Raw genomic sequence first — 17,368 nt, forward strand, 5'->3', positions numbered from 1 at the left:
CAGGGTCAGAATTCAAATCATGATCCCGTTAAGCAAAGTTATATTTGCGGAGTTACAGTACATTGGTACAAGGGTTGGTTTTGGCAGCCAGTATATTTTTAGTCTGTGTCTTTTGGACAAAATGCCTCTCTATATGTTATAGTGTTAGCTCAAAGCTCAAAATGTTTTGTCATTTTGAGTAAAATAAAACAAAAAAAAAAACAAGAATAATTAAAAAATACAATTAATGTCACGTATTGGAAACTGGTTGCAGGAGACTTAGCACTATTGTTTGCGTGCAAACTTTCTCCATCGCTGCGCACATAGACTGCTATACTGTACAGGGCTCGACAATAACGATGTACCGATGGCCCGGGGCAAGTTAAAACAAAATTGGGGCAAGTAAATCCAATCATTAATATTCCCGTCGGGCAAGTGCACTTTAGCATGCCGTACTGCCAAGAGTTTTTTTTAAAGCGGTTCTTGTTGGGTGTTGGTAAAACACGGACTGCTTAATTCCGATGGTAATTTGCAAACCAATCCTTGCAAATCTTGAAATGGACCAATCAGAATCGTTTTTTTAGACCGCGGTCCGTAATCCACAATCCGCGTTTTACCCACACCCGTTCTTGTTCGCGATCAACCAATCAGCGATGGTTTGACTAGGAAAACATCTATCATGGCGTCCCTGCCAACATGGTCTAATTCTTCAACAACTTGTGAAGGAAAACATCAAAAAGTGATGAACCAGTGCCTCCTAAACAAGTATTTTATTAGCGGCAGCCAATCAAATGATGGCACAGGTGAGTGAATCACATTGCTGTGACAATTTGAAGTGGTCACAATGAAACACCACCCATTAGATCCAATACCAAGTGCTGATTTTGCACAAGCTACAAAATCTAGCGCTTCCATTTCTCTGTGGATTTTTCTCACCTTTGCTTCACAAATTATTGTTTGACCATTGAGCATTTTTTTCTGGATTAAAAACACTTTACTAGTACACAAATGTGTCTATTCAATAATGTTTCATTGTGGTGCACAACTTATAAATATCACTGTTTACTACGACTACCATGTGTAAGGTAGCATGGCTTGCCATGTTAACATACATCTCCACAAATGTTCAGACATTCCTCCAAATACAATGCATCAGTACTATTATCTGATGAATTATCAGCATATATTGATATATGATATCATTATGGCAGTCTTTTCATTTTACATGGGGCAAGTTCGGGCAAGTAGTTCTCACCTTAAGGATTCCCCATGGGCAAGTCATTTTTGTTTTTAACGCAGAGCCCTGCTGTATTTGTACCCTTTTTATATTCGATCCCAAATGCCGTTCCTATGTGAGAATGCTTAAAGGTAAGATTTGATGACGTTATTGAGTGCTAATGTGCATATTTGTTCGGCGCACAGAACCTCATGTTAATTCATACGAGCACATTGCCTTGAACCACACAGATCAAACAATGACTTAATCATCTTCTCAGCGGAAAAACAAACACCAGGCTTGTACTGGTGCAGGGGTCTCAAACTCGCGGCCTGCGGGCCAAATGCGGCCCGCGAGACGCTAGTTTGAGGCCCCCACCTTGATACCAAAGTTTAATGTTGAAATGACAGCTTAAAAGTTGTGTGCACACCGTGACACAATTAACATGATTTTGCACCGCCCATACTGTTACCCTACCCTGTTACCCCGCCCTGTTTTGCTTTGGATTAGCAATGAAGCTAAAGGCTTATGACGCTGGGTACAAATAAATGTAGGAAATGATTTCGAATAAAACGGAAAATACACGTCAAGATAAAGCATCTCATCAAACATGTTGTTAAAGTTACGACGCTGCTCCCCGATGGAAATGAGTACGATGCTAACTTGCTAATTGGGTCAAATTATTAAGTTTCATTAATGTTCATGTTAAAGGTTAAATAACTGTTAATACTGTACATTTGAATCTGAAAAAAATAATTTCTCTACCAACTGTATGTGGTTTCTTACGTTTTTCTTATTTGCTGTTTTATTTACTTATTTATTACTGATTGATTGATTTATTGTCTTTATTCTTAATTTGTTTATTTATTTTTTTTATTTTATTTTGTGTATAGAAAAATAAAAATTACGATATTTGAGAACAGTGGAATGTTTTATCAGATATTTTGGTGTACCAAAGTACTGAAAAAGTGTAGGGTATAGCAGAAGCAAAAGCATTGAAGATAGTTTTTTTATTGATTTTTTTTTACAGTTTTTAATAAATGCGTTTTGGGTTTTTTTTTTTTTTTTGAAAACCTGATGCGGCCCGGCTTCACCCAGAACCTAGCTCCGGTGGCCCCCAGGTAATTTGAGTTTGAGACCCCTGTACGGGTGGATGGTGGCTCTGTATTCATTTTGCGCTTTTAATGTCTCACTTTTACACAACACATAATAAATAAGATACAGTTGATCGCTAAACTCACTGTTTAGCTGCGTTTACACTTACATGTATGTAATTTTGCATGCCCATGAGTAAATTGGTGGTAAATACGTGAACTGTGCAGTCACCTCAACTTGTGCTCAAACAACAAAGGTGGTACCTATCAACCACTTCCACCACCACTTGGAGAAAGCCGAGGACAGATCGTCAAGTAATTTCTCTCGCCTTTGAATCTTCCTTGCGAAGCTCTGTTAATCACAGGCGAGAGATGTGGCTGCATCATTAGCAGCCTCTTCAATCAATAAGAATCCTTAATGAATTGATAATAAATCCTTAGATGAATTGATTGTCAATATCTTCATCGGGTATCACAACATAGTGAGTGTCAACTCGAGAGCCTGGGCCGCCGTTGAAAGGATTGTCATGTTGCTCCATAGTATAGAATTACTAAAGACCAGAACGGATATAAATACGAGCAGTGCACTAGCTGTGAATATGAATCTACTTTGAGTTCAGAATGACATCTTTTTATCATTTGACTCCATCCAAAAAAAAAAAAACATGTTGCTGCTTCCTGGCAGGCACCAATGAATGCTTTGCTTGGATGCAATGCGTTATGGGAAAATGTTAAAATACTATGTGTTTTTATTTTGAACTCATATTGGCACTTTTCAGTGTCAAGTTGCTGTGTGATGAGTTTAGCTTTCTTTCTAAAATGACACTCTGAGTCAGACTGTTATGTTGAATAATAACCTCCTGCAATTCCCGATGGGTTGACCATTTCAGCATAGGTTTTATCAAGAGCTGCCTGGTCCTCACAAACTCCTGCGTGCCACAATAAGCCATTTTAATACATGAACATGTTTAGTTTATTGTTATGGTTTATTATGTATGTACAAATCTGTTACTCTGGTTCTACTTATACGTAATTAATTCTTTTTCTTGGTTGAAAAAGGCCTGTTTTTCTAGCATGTGACACAAATGTGTCTAAATACAGAGGTTGCCTTCAAGATAATGACGTGAACTTATATTCATTGCAGGTGGTTGTCAGGAGCAGCTGTCATTAATGCTTTCTACTCATCGAGAATAAACCATATAGGTATTTACAGGTCACGTTCACACAAATCCTCCATTTTCTGTTGTACTAACAGTATTTTATTTCTGGTCTCTGGTCTTAGTATTCCCTGCTGGTATCCTGCAGCCACCCTTCTTTAGTCAAGGTCAGGCCAAATCTCTCAACTACGGAGGAATCGGGGCAGTCATCGGCCATGAGATCACGCATGGCTTTGACAACACGGGTAGATACCGTCATACTACTGCTTGCTGTTGTTACTGTACTGTGATTCTTTTAAGAGTACCACCTTAAAACTACCAAAAAACTACCACCGTTTTTGCTTTAGCTTCACACATGTGGCTTGAACTACAAGGGATGTTAAAATATAATTTCAGCAAAGGAAATTATTTGACCTCAACTCCAAACTTTTTCCAGCAAGGGCTAAAAAAGGAAGGATGCAACTTTCAAACTTTTAAAAAAATATAAATAATTTGACTTTTTGCACACTGAACTGGACTGTACAGTCATGGCACAATGTGTCGTTAAACTCAGTAATAGTTTGCTCTAAGCTGTTATTTCCACATTTTTTATGTTGCTGGCCATCTCTGTGTGTTCTCCCCGTGCATGCGTGGGTTTTCTCCGGGTACTCCGGTTTCCTCCCACATTCCAAAAACATGCTAGGTTTATTGGCGACTCCAAATTGTCCATAGGTATGAATGTGAGTGTGAATGGTTGTTTGTTTATATGTGCCCTGTGATTGGCTGGCCACCAGTCCAGGGTGTACCCCGCCTCTTGCCCGAAGAGCTGGGATAGGCTCCAGCACCCCCCGTAATCCTCGTGAGGATAAGTGGTAGAAAATGAATGAATGAATATTCTTAATTAATATTATATTCTTCTTGATGTATTATTTATTATATTACTGTTGTAATATCACAACTTCTTCATGTTTGACTACTGTCTTAATATTTTGATTTTATTCCTGAAAAATTACTTTCAAAATGTTTTCATTTTTGAATTTTTTTTCGTTTTCTTCATTCATTCATTCATTCATTTTCTACCAATTATCCTCATGAGGGTCGCGGGGGTGCTGGAGCCTATCCCAGCTGTCTTCGGGCGAGAGGCGGGGTACACCCTGGACTGGTGGCCAGCCAATCACAGGGCACATATAGACAAACAACCATTCACACTCACATTCATACCTATGGACAATTTGGAGTCGCCAATTAACCTAGCATGTTTTTGGAATGTGGGAGGAAACCGGAGTACCCGGAGAAAACCCACGCATGCACGGGGAGAACATGCAAACTAAACACATAGATGGCCGAGGGTGGAATTGAACCCTGGTCTCCTAGCTGTGTGGCCTGCGCGCTAACCACTCGAGCACCGTGCAGCCACGGTTGTTGTTTTCTTTTTAAATCATATTTTCTAATGTGCCTTTTCCTTGATAAAACCCAAGGGGTCAGCCAATGACGTTTGTTCTCAGGTAAAAAATACGATGAAAATGGCGACCTGAGAGACTGGTGGAGTCCTGAGTCTGCTGAAAACTTCATGGAGCTGTCCAAGTGCATTGTGGATCAGTACAGCAACTTCTCATGGGACCTGGCCAACGGACTTCATGTACGTTCCGTTTAATCTTTAAGCAGCCCAATTTTTCTCACACGGCAGCAGACGCTCTATTTCACCAAGTTTCACTGAGTCTTTCATACAGTGTTGACAGATAAATCCCCACTTCCTCTCGCCTCACTCCTCTTTTTTTACACTAATGTTTTTTTTATACTGCTCTTTCTTGTACGGCAAACGCGTTTCTGTGCTGAAGTGCTACATTGTTCCGCTCTTTTCACCATGTTGTTCCCTTTCTAGTTAAATGGTAACCTCACCCTGGGGGAGAACATTGCTGATAACGGAGGAATACGGCAGGCCTATCAGGTATGACAATTATATATTTTAGTCAAATTAACAAGGATATTTCAGATGTATAATTGTCTACACCAGGGGTGCTCACACTTTTTCAGCATGCGAGCTATTTTTAAAATGACCGAGTCAAAATGATCTACCCACTACAAAAATGCAAAACCTCTATTTATTTTCAAATGTATTGAGGATTATTTGTACGTACAATGTATGTTGATGTACCTTACATAACCAAATGAGCCAATATTGCAAAACACACATAATTAACTATTAACATTTTTTGTAATTACCTGAGTTTACTTTGATGACTTGCACTGAATTGAACCAGCCAGGGATGCATAGTCCGGACAGTAGCTGCTGATAGCCAGCCTCAAGCACACTTCCAAATGTTTATCAGTCATGGATAATATCCGTATCATAATATCCGTATAATATTCCATATCCGTATGGAAGTGATATGTTTTTTGCCTTTTTACTTGGTCCAGTTTTTGCCTTTTTACTTGGTCCAGCTCCTTCACTCATTTTAGTGACCATAAACTTTAGCGAGGGCTTAAAATCTGACGCAATTCGCCGACTAGCTTAGCACTTTGCATCGTTGTTTACGCATGAGCGGTGACCTAAAGGTCAAAATTCAGTTGTCATCTGATTGGTTGTTCTGTATGTCAATCAAGTAACGGGGATGGATGATAGGCTGACATCGTAAGTTCTGCTGCACTTAGAGACGTTGTTTGATTTGATTGGTCGCCCGAAGGGCAACATTCAGTTGTCATCTGAATGGCTGCCCTGTATATCAATCAAGTGACGGCATTGATGCTGGGATGATATTTTTTTAATGTCACGCCGCGATCGACCAGCGATCGACCAGTACCACCTCCGCGATCGACCGGTAGATCGCGATCGACTTAATGAGCACCCCTGATCTACAGGATTTAATGATATACAACACATTGAGTTGTGTTTGCAGGCCTATCAGAAATATGTGAGGAAACATGGGGAGGAACCACCGCTGCCAGGAATTGACCTTTCCCACAATCAACTCTTCTTCCTCAACTTTGCTCAGGTAGTGGATGATGGATGGTGGAAGAATGGTGAAATGATCAATATGTGACAGATGTATAATTGGGTGCTTTAATTAAAGAGGCATACCAAGTGGTATGGAAAAGTGTTTGCCCCCCTTTGCCCCTTTTTGGCACACTTAAATGTTTCAGATCATCAAATATAAATATTAGTCAATGTCACTGGTTGGGCCACCCTTAGCAGCAACAACTGCAATCAAGTGTTAACTTGATTGCAGTTGTTGTGATAACTTGCAATGAGTCTCTTTGGCCCATCTTTGCAGAATTGTTGTCATTCAGCCACATTGGAGGCTTTTCCAGCATGAAGCCTTTTTAAGGTCATGCCACAGCATTTCAATAGGATTCAGGTCAGGACTTGGACTAGGCTACTTCAAAGTCTTCATTTGGTTTTTCTTCAGCCATTCAGAGGCGGACTTGCTGGTGTGTTTTGGATCATTGTCCTGCTGCACAACCCAAGTTGCTTTCAGCTTGCATGCTTGCATTTATCACAGCAAGTCTTCCAGGTCCTGAAGCAACAAAACAGCCCTACACCATCACACTACCACCACCATATTTTACTGTTGCTATGATGTTCTTTTTTGAAATGTGGCATGTAATGGGCAAACACTTTTTCACACCACTGTATAATTTCATGGCTGGATGGACAGATATAGTAGAGTATATGTACTCCACAAAAGTGGAGCATGCTAGCCATGCAAGAACTAGTAGTTTTCAGCTTTAGGAATTCTTTAAAGGCGTTGCAACGTGGTGCCTTGCTTGATCATACTGCAAAATAAGGTTATGGTCAAGGAACACAACGAACACAGGTGCATTTTTTATGGCGTTATGAATGCACAGAGATGCCGCGACGACATCCCGGCGCCCTTCGTTGTGCCGTTCATCCACAACCATCACCTCGTTGAACGTTAAACATCAGCAACAGTTTGCATTGTCCAGCTTTGTATTGGCCCATGTTCCCAAAATGGTCCCGTGTGACATGCTCTTGACAGATAAGCATATTTTTTCTCTTGTTGGCCGGGAAAACTTGGAAAAAGTCTGGACACCCATGAGATAAATAAATGGAGTAAATTAGGAATGTGTCATAGTTACATTATATCAATCCTGTGTGTGTCTGTCTCAGGTGTGGTGTGGAACACAACGACCAGAAGATGCTCAGAATTCCATGGAAAGTGAACACAGTCCAGGAAAATTCAGGTATGTTTTGGGGGGCAAGCGAGGGGCTTTGTAGACGGCCGGAATGATGCTAACACAACACCTCCCAATTCCCTCAGGGTCCTGGGCTCCCTTCAGAATTTCCCAGAATTTGCCAAAGCTTTCAGCTGCAACAAGAGCAGCTACATGGTCCCGGACAAAGTGTGCCACCTGTGGTGATCCGCAAAGCTCTCCCGTGATGTCTTACAGTACACCCACAGGTGTGGGTGTGGGTGGGTGGAGGGGGGGGGCACAAGGAGGGTGTTGTAAGATGCTCCCAGCTCTCACCTGGATAGAGCAGAACTGCAGTAGGCGCTTCCTGGGAGAATAAGAGCAGCAGACTGGAACACTGTTCACCTACCACTCTGCATTTCATCCAGTAAGCATCACTATTGTCTTCACTGGATGCAAACAATCTTTTGTCTTTTTTAAGAGCATCTTATGTGTGAGTCTGCCAAGGAGTGTTGCATATGTGGAGGTTAATGCAAGCCAGCCCACTGGCTTATAAATACACCAAACACCCACTCACACTCATAGCCATAAAGAGGGATGAACCACTGTACTGTATGTGGGACTGCCTTCGGTGTACTCTTCAATCTTCATACATACCTTAGCTTAGATACATTGTTACACAAAGTATTTACTCGTGATTTACACAATGCTGTTCTGTGTTTGACATGAGCCAGCAGTCGGCGTCAATGGGCATATCGATATATGATATGTCACATCCGTGCTGGAAGCCAGTGGACGCTTTCTTGCCTTTTAAGATCTACTCACCAGTCACCGAGACGACAATCGACAGACTGTGTGTCCATGTCACAACGGTTGCTGTTTGTCACACCAATCGCAATGCCTTACATGACCCGTCTGCTGCTCGTAGGTAGTGGTTAGGGGTTGGGTTTGGAGGTGCACCTAATGGGATCCAATACAAGAGCTGAAAATGATCATTGAGTAGTATCATAGTATCATCTTTGTCAAGGCTCAAGTCTTGTATTGTCTCAAAAGACCGTCTCTGCCGGTTATAAAAAAGTGACGGATTTACAGAGGATGATTTCTGAGGAAAACTGCACTTTTTTTTTTAATTCAGCCCATCATCTCAAATGTCAGACATGAACACATGTCTTTCCCTTTTCTGTGTGTTCTAAAGAGGAAAAAAAACAGCGAGCATAAGGCAGCTAACAATGCACATAATGGGACCCACTTACTATAAACTCGAAAAAACATCAACAAGGTTCCACTTATACGTATAATGTGACCTGCATATTAACCAGGCTATAAATGTTCACAAAAATACAATTATGCTCATTTTCTTAGTCTATTAATCCAAAGCTTCTTGTTTCAATTGATGGAGTAATCGATTCGACCATAAATGGACCAAATGAATATGAAACAAACAACTCCAGTTAGTGGCCGGGTCTGCAACATATCAAGAAAAAGGGAAAAAAATTCCCCCCCTAAAGAAAATACATCTACTATCATGGATGACGAAGGAAATGTTAAAATATTCATATTTGAGAAGCTGGAATCAGAGGATATTTACCTGTTTAAATCCCAAAACAATTACTCGATTACCAAAATATTTGTCAATTAATTGGGTAATCTATTAAACATCAATTAATTGTTGCAGGGGCGGCACGGTGGTCTAGGGGTTAGCGCGCAGACCTCACAGCTAGGAGACCAGGGTTCAATCCCACCCTCGGGCATCTCTGTGTGGAGTTTGCATGTTCTCCCCGTGCATGCGTGGGTTTTCTCCGGGTACTCCGGTTTCCTCCCACATTCCAAAAACATGCTAGGTTAATTGGCGACTCCAAATTGTCCATAGGTATGAATGTGAGTGTGAATGGTTGTTTGTCTATATGTGCCCTGTGATTGGCTGGCGACCACTCTAGGGTGTACCCCGCCTTACGCCCGAAGACAGCTGGGATAGGCTCCAGCACCCCCCGCGACCCTCGTGAGGAAAAGCGGTAGAAAATGAATGAATGAATAATTGTTGCAGCTCAACACACAGGAACTAGTTTGTTGGCGCGTGACACAGCGCCTCGCTCACAACGCCTCAAGCCAATACCGAGAGGTCATGTTAGCTGCTGGAGTTGCTGCACCGTCCGTGAGTTTGGAAAAGTTCATGCTAGGTTATAAATCAGGCCACGTACACGTTTTTATATAGTAGAACATTGTGGCAATAAGCGGAAAGGTTGGTTAACCCAACATCTGGGCACACTGAAGCAGTCGATTCTGGCTCTCAACTTAGACTCAACGACATTGCAAGGAAGATTCAGCTAGATGTTCGTTAGCTCTCAGCGTTTTGTTCCGTAGGACTATTCTGGATTTACCAAGTCAACGGGGAACACAAATCTTGCTTGCTGAAAGATACAGCCATATCAGAGTGAGTATTTGACTGATGTATTATGGTCTTAATTTGTCTGTGAAACATATAGCACCAGTGCTACATGCTAACGCTATGAGAATGACCAAGCGTTTCACTGTAGCTGGATCTGCCTAGCGCAGCACCCAACACTAGCCACGTTTAAATGACGAGTTTTTCCTCTTTCCGAATGGAATCTTTCCGAATGACTTTTCCGAAAACAATGGTATACAAGGAAGAGAATATTCAAATCTCTTGTCTACATGCGCCGCTATAATCAAACAGAATAGTCAATGCAGCGTAAACATCAACATCACGTGATACCGGCTTCCCTTAGTTTTTTTTTCTCGTGTTGGAATAACTCTGTATTTAGTTTTTTGTTCGTCCAGTCTTGAAATTAATTTAGCTTTAAGGGGGGGTTAAAAGTAGTAGGGGGCTCTCAGGAAGGCTGCCATGATTACTGATAGCAAACTCTGTTGTTGACAGAAGTAGCATTAGTTGCTATGGGCTCTGTGAAATCAATGCACTCTGGAAGGTAATACTTCAAAGAACAATTTTTACAGCAAAATACTGTAAGTATTACATGTATTACATGCATTACATGCCTCCTTCTCTACAGGATAAAAACACTGTTGCGTTTTCAGTTTTCAGAGTAGTGCCGTCCTATCTAGTTTGACTTGTGTTTGTCCTACCTAGTCTTTGACCGTGAACAACCTGAACAGTCCAGTGGTGATGTATTCAATGTACAACGTACAGTATGTAAAACATAGTTGGATGTTTTTTTTAGCGTTTTTAGTGTTTAGAGATGGGCGAGGTGAATCCCATGACTCCCATTGTTAGCTGCCTTGTGCTAACTGTGTTTCTCTATTTATAACACACATAAAAGAGAAAGATAAGGACTGTGGATGATTGGCAAAATTCCACAAAAAGTGCAGTCTTCCTTTCAAAGTGAAAAAGTCCTTTATTTTGTGGAAAAAAAAAAACGTACCGTAAATTCCGGTGCATAAACTGCAACCACAAATTGATTTGCATATATATATATATATATATATATATATATATATATATATATATATATATATATATATATATAAGCCGCACTAGCCCAACATATTGTGGCACACACGAGTCTGTCAGGACCAGGTAACTCTTTGTTTGACAGGAGCCAATCATGAGCTGTGAAAAACCTCTCAAACCTCACTGAAAATGACAGAAGGTCTTTTCCTCAATATAGCAGTGTGACTCAAGGTGTCATCTTACAAGCAACATTGAACTCATCACACAGCAACACTGGAAAAGTATACCTAATTTATATACACACATTTTACAATTTACAACATTTATACAACTGTTTTAAAGTTTCCTCAAGATGCATTTTGCCTAAGAATGTTGGCTGTAATGCTGTCTCTGTCCAAGAAAGGAGTCCAAAGGGAGGCTAATGTCATTGCAGCACAATAACAGGCACCAATGAATGCGTTGCTCAGATGCAACGCATTACGGGAAAAACTTTAAAAGAAAGTTTTAAACTCGTATTGGTGCGTGCTTGTTTATTTCTCATGTCTAACGTTTGCATGTTAAGTTGCTGTGTGATGAGTTTAGTGTTCTTTGTAAGATGACACCGTGAGTCAGACTGTTTTTGTTATACTGTTGTATATAATGACCTCCTGTGATTTCCAATGGGTTGACAAGCTGATAGTTTGTGATTGGCTCCTGTCAAAGAAAAAGCTACCGTTTCCTCACTGACTCACGAGTGCCACAGTCTGTAAACAATTCAAGAGTTTATTCAAAGTTTAAGCCAAAAGTACCGGCTTACACACCCGAAATGACGGTATGTACTGCAGCTTTAAGAGTCATAATCCCACATTTGGAAGGATTGTTTTGTTTTAAACTTTCTATGATTTTATGAACCTGTCATTCTCTTTTTCAAAATGTTGCGCTGTTTTGTTTTTGCGACTTTTTTGATTGAAATGTAACAGGCTACAATTTCAGGTAAATGAAGCTATCATTACGAATAATACCAATAAGTAAGAATCTAGAATGTTTATTTGTTGTTTTTTCTATTACTTCTGCACACCAATGTCTGTGTGGGTGTCAGCCTCTCTTTTCACGTGTAGAAAGATATAAAAGATATACCTCAGTTGCCTGTATTAAGGTATTTTCTAGTAATATAATAATCGTCGCCAGGAGCATTTTTCCTTTCAAAATAAAATCTTTCAATGATCTCAGGCGAGTGCTGTTACTACTGTATGTGTGCGTACAGTGTGTGTGTGTGTGTGAGTGTACAAGAATGTGAACTTGGCTTCCTTTCATAGGATTATAATAAGTTAGTACAATCAAAGGGCATGAAATGTTTGAAGACAGTGAGCCGCATGTGTCTGCCAAAAAGAATCTGGTTGGTGTTTTTGTTTTGTTTGAGCTCTTGAACTTCGGGTAGTATCACAAAAATGTGACAGCAGAAAACATTTTACATAATCATCAGCAAATATTCTTTAGTTAGTGAGTTGGTATGGGACAGGGTGAGAATGAGATGCAGGCCGAGTTCTTATAAAATGCATGTCTGCCACATTGGGCTTGTTTTTTCAAGCTTAAAAAACTGCACCAAACATGATCTCTTCTATTGTGGCGTTACATCATCACCTCTTGTGCCTCTCGCGCAAAAAAAAAATAATTGGTTTAATCGGTTAAGCCAGTGCTTCTCCCCTGGAGAAAGCGGGGAACTGTCATGGGAGGCACCAGAGGCTTTCATTTTAATACAGACCTACCAACATGTACAAATTCATAGTACTCAACATGCAATTTGACTCTTGAATACTCGCCATTTATTTGCATTTTCTTGCTTTCAGTTTCATGTTCAGTCTGTACAATATAGATAAATTAACAATTTTTATCAGTCTCTGTAGTGTTAGTGTTGTGTAAAAGTGGGGGGAATGCAAATGTTTGTCCCTTGGGGGGGCATGACAGAAAATAATAGAGAAGCACTGGGTTAAGCCTGGTTCACATCCGGTAGTACGGGCTCCACAAGAAGTCAAGTTTTTTCATGTCAAACAAACTCTACTTTTTATTTTATTAATATTATAATATTTATTTAATATTTTATTATTATATTTTATTCATATTTTAAAATATTTTTATATTAATATTATGACCTTGAAAATATGATTTTTCCAAAATATTTCAACTGTGTGCAACTAAACTAAACTAAAAATTTTTTCCTCATAATATTAAGATTTTATTGTCATAGAATTGTGACTTTTTCTTCTTAAAATACAACTTTTTTCTTCATAATTGCACTTTATTTTTGTTTTTTCAAACAATTTTTTCTTCTCATAATTATAATTTTGTTCCCTTAATGTGGACCTATTATGCTTTTTATTTACTATTTTGACCTGTAAATGTCGTTAGAATGTTGTATTCTCGTGTTAAACCATGCCAAAGTTTCAGATAATGAGGTTTGTGCATTTGGAAGTGAATATGTAAACAATGCCCACCCCTTGTGATTGGCTGGCAACCAGTCCAGTGTGTACCCCGCCTCTTGCCCGAAGACAGCTGGGATAGGCTCCAGCACGCCCATGACCCTTGTGAGGATAAACGGTAGAAAATGAATGAATGAATGAATACCCACCGCTACTCATCATATGCCATTTTGTCGCCTAATATCTGTTGCAATGGCAGTGCTTAGCCTGCTTCCTGACCTTTTGCCGTAGAGACATCGATGCCGACATGGTGACGGCTCACACCGCCCTCCTGTCATTGCATCCTCACTAGCTAACATTACCACACCTCAGCATGTTCCTGGGACAAGCACGCACACAGCGTAATTGATGCTGCAGTGGAGGACCATATTGTATTTTGGAGCTTCCAAAATAAAATGATGTCTATTTCAAAATAAGAATACTAAATTGCCGGTCTGGTGGTTAGTGCGCAGACCTCACAGCTAGGAGACCGGGGTTCAATTCCCCCCTCGGCCATCTCTGTGTGGAGTTTGCAACGTCTCCCCGTGCATGCGTGGGTTTTCTCCGGGTACTCCGGTTTCCTCCCACATTCCAAAAACATGCTAGGTTAATTGGCCACTCCAAATTGTCCATAGGTATGAATGTGAGTGTGAATGGTTGTTTGTCTATATGTGCCCTGGCGACCAGTCTAGGGTGTACCCCGCCTCTCGCCCGAAGACAGCTGGGATAGGCTCCAGCACCCCCCGCGACCCTCGTGAGGAAAAGCGGTAGAAAATGAATGAATGAATGAAATTGCCATTCTCCGTCCTAAAACATTTTATTCTAGTTTCCTTGTCGGTGACCCTACTAGTATGTGTTTACCCTGTACATATGTTCTGTGGAATCAGCGTATCTAAGTGTGAGAGGTATTGAGAGGGTCGCACTGTCATCTGCATTCATCTTCACACCCCCACGTGCACACACACACCAATGCTAATAATACACTGGGACTATAATGCTCATGAGTGCTTCATGTGAGATGAAACCACAGTGATGCACTCTTGATCCGCTGTGAAGTGCTCTCACTGTCAAAGGCTGCTGACAACCACCAATTCTGCGGTTGTGTGGGTTGGAATGCTTTCTTACTGGCCACAACACCAACGTACATACGCCATTGGAAACTTCCACCACAATAGTAAAGTGTTAAATGAACACCCTTCTGGCAGACTATTATTGTCTGTGCATCTTTACTTGGTGTTTACCCAATGCTGTGGCCAGAACCGCTGGTGCATGGGCGGATACGAACTGCTTGGTTGTTGGACACTAACGGGCACTACTGCACATGAAGAGACAAATTGCGTTAATAAGCTTTCTCGCTGAAAGAACTTCCGGTGAGGATAATGAGGAGACAAGAAAGCAAAATTCAACCAAAATGATGACAGCAGCTACTTAAAATATGTTTCCGTGGTTTCCATGCTAATGTGCCAAACCACTTGTGTTCGTTTGCGGGGATGAGCTTCTTGTTCGGTCATTTTTTTAATGAAAGTTAAAAGAAACTATCCAGAATCTAGGTTCCCAAAGTAGGTTACGTCAATTCTAATAGGGGGTATGTGAATACAAATGAAAAACCTGTGATGCCTAACACTTTTACACAATTACATGGACCTGAACGCCTCATGGCACAAGGAGAACAGAGCGGAGAGGACAAAGTGTTCATTGCCTTGTGTGCATCATATGAAGAAATATGCAAGTCTTATTTGGTATATTTAGAACAGGGGTCTCAAACACGCGGCCCAGGACACTAGTTTGAGGCCCCCGCCTTGATATGAAAGATTAATGTTAGTGCGGCCCGCGCAAGTTTGATATGGATGCTGTATGGTATCATGTACCCAGAAAAAATTATTACGTTTGATTAATGTTCATGTTAAAGGTTAAATAACTGTTAATAGTTATCCTCCCTATCCGTGTGGAAGTGGTAAGTTTTTGGTTATTTAAGTTTAAAGGAAATAACTTGAAGGCTACGTTTAGGTCGCTAGCTCTCTAGTTTGCGAGTTAGCATGTGTCTCAAGACCCTGCAGTTGCGCAATATGATGTAAATAAAAGAGTATAAATGTGACTATAGTCATGTTTTGTCATGTCTACAGGGCTCTAATAATGCTTTGTTCATTTTAATCTGAAAATAATAATAATAATTTGTCTACCCACCAACTATATGTGGTTTCTTAAGTTTTTATTATTTGCCGTTTTATTATTATTATATTTATTTATTACTGATTGATTGATTTTCTTTATTCTTGATTTTTTTTTTCATCTTATTTTGTGTAGAAAAATAAAAATTAAGATATTTGAGAACAGTGGAATGTTTTATCAGAGCTTTTCTTGTAGAAAATTGGAACCAAAGCGAAGTTTTTTAAATTTTTTTGTTTTTAATAAATGCGGTTTTGTTTTGGGTTTTTTTTGGAAAACCTGATGCGGCCCAGTCTCACCCAGACCCGAGCTCCAGTGGCCCCCAAGTAAATTGAGTTTGAGACCCCTGATTTAGAATGTTTCATCTTGAAGATCTCATTTATGTTGGTATACCAATCCCTGCACAGCGCAACAGCAAAAACCGGTCACTGGGATTTCCCTGAAATTTATCCTTTGTTGTATGTATATTTGTACTTCGCTACAACTTAGTATTGGGGCTACATTGGAAAAAAATGTGATTTCGAGAAAAAAAGTCCTGAATTTATGAGGGAAAAAAGGTTGGAAATTTCTGATAATAAAGACAGGGAGACATTATGTCCAGTCCGGAATGTCTGAGGAAAAACCACAATGGGAGTTGACAGTTATTAAACAATGGCTTATCATGGGAGACTTGACATATCCAGATTTCCGCAACACACACGTCCAGATTTGTAGATTGGTAGATTCTCAGGTGACATTCCGTGATGCCGAGTTGTTGATGTCAAAGGCAAACATAGAAGTTGTCGTTGGTATTTGGGATTAACTTCAAAGATTTAGAGTCATGGCATTCGGACGGGGCATTCAGAGAAGCGAAAATATGTTTCCTGTATGCAAAGATTTAGATCCCACTGATTGACTTCTCCTCACATCTCCAAGAAGAGTATAGTATGGTACTACAACAGATGAATGAATACATTGCCCACCATGTGCCTTTTATTCCACTGTTTCCGGAGGGACACTTTGACATCATTGCATATGCTGGAGCACGGGATTGACTTTTTAAACTTGTGTCCCCCTTAAACCTAGAGGGGAAGGGGACATTGGAGACACAGCCCATAGAGGTTTTGACCAAAAACTTTCACCCTTCAGAGGCACATTTAAAATAACTGAACCCAGGATTAACATTTGTGGCCACAATTGATTTGTACAAAGATCAGAGAATACAAATGAAACTGGATATGCAAGACTATCAGAGGAGCAGGAACAACGGTCTTTTTTTTTTAAAGCCGTCTACTTGGCTGCCACGTCCAGAAATCATGCCACCCAAACTTCAAACGTTGATCGAAAAAGATCAAAGAGACTTTTTGTGTAGACTGGGAAAGAGAAAGGTGAAGGCATTGAAGGAGTTGATGTGAAATAGACACATGGTGATTAAACCAGCAGATAAAGAACGTTCAGTGGTGATTATGGGACAGGAGAGGTACATTTAGGAAGTGCAAAGAGATTACAAAATGTTAGAAGCCCGGATGTATATGGAGACCATTCCAATGATTCAAAGAATTATGACTTGTAGTTGTATCAATAAATATTTATAACAGCTAAACAGAGATATTATTTGATTGGGAATGCAGAACCGCGTTTTATATCCTGCTAAAGAATTCATAAGAAACACAAACAATGGAATCTGCCTTTTGTGACTCCATCGGGTAGACCGGTAGATCAGGTCGGACTGTGGAAGCGAGACGTACCGAACAACGGAATACATGGAATATTCTTTTGAATCC

At 40.3% G+C, this 17,368-nt stretch overlaps 1 protein-coding gene across 3 annotated transcripts in view; it reads left to right on the forward strand.

Moving 5' to 3' along the window:
• The window catches only part of LOC131134323 (neprilysin-like), a 53,153-nt gene extending 45,313 nt beyond the window's left edge, over nucleotides 1–7,840 (forward strand). For all 3 annotated transcript variants that reach the window (XM_058079458.1, XM_058079461.1, XM_058079460.1), the window contains 7 exons: nucleotides 3,434–3,492; nucleotides 3,572–3,691; nucleotides 4,931–5,064; nucleotides 5,308–5,373; nucleotides 6,323–6,418; nucleotides 7,555–7,628; nucleotides 7,706–7,840. In XM_058079458.1, coding sequence (XP_057935441.1) covers nucleotides 3,434–3,492; nucleotides 3,572–3,691; nucleotides 4,931–5,064; nucleotides 5,308–5,373; nucleotides 6,323–6,418; nucleotides 7,555–7,628; nucleotides 7,706–7,805 — 649 coding nt within the window. In that variant the 3' untranslated portion in view covers nucleotides 7,806–7,840. The remainder of the gene's footprint in view (nucleotides 1–3,433; nucleotides 3,493–3,571; nucleotides 3,692–4,930; nucleotides 5,065–5,307; nucleotides 5,374–6,322; nucleotides 6,419–7,554; nucleotides 7,629–7,705) is intronic.
• The last annotated feature ends 9,528 nt before the right edge of the window (nucleotides 7,841–17,368 follow it).

Source organism: Doryrhamphus excisus, chromosome 8 (genome assembly GCF_030265055.1).
Source record: "Doryrhamphus excisus isolate RoL2022-K1 chromosome 8, RoL_Dexc_1.0, whole genome shotgun sequence".
NCBI classification, from domain to species: domain Eukaryota; kingdom Metazoa; phylum Chordata; class Actinopteri; order Syngnathiformes; family Syngnathidae; genus Doryrhamphus; species Doryrhamphus excisus.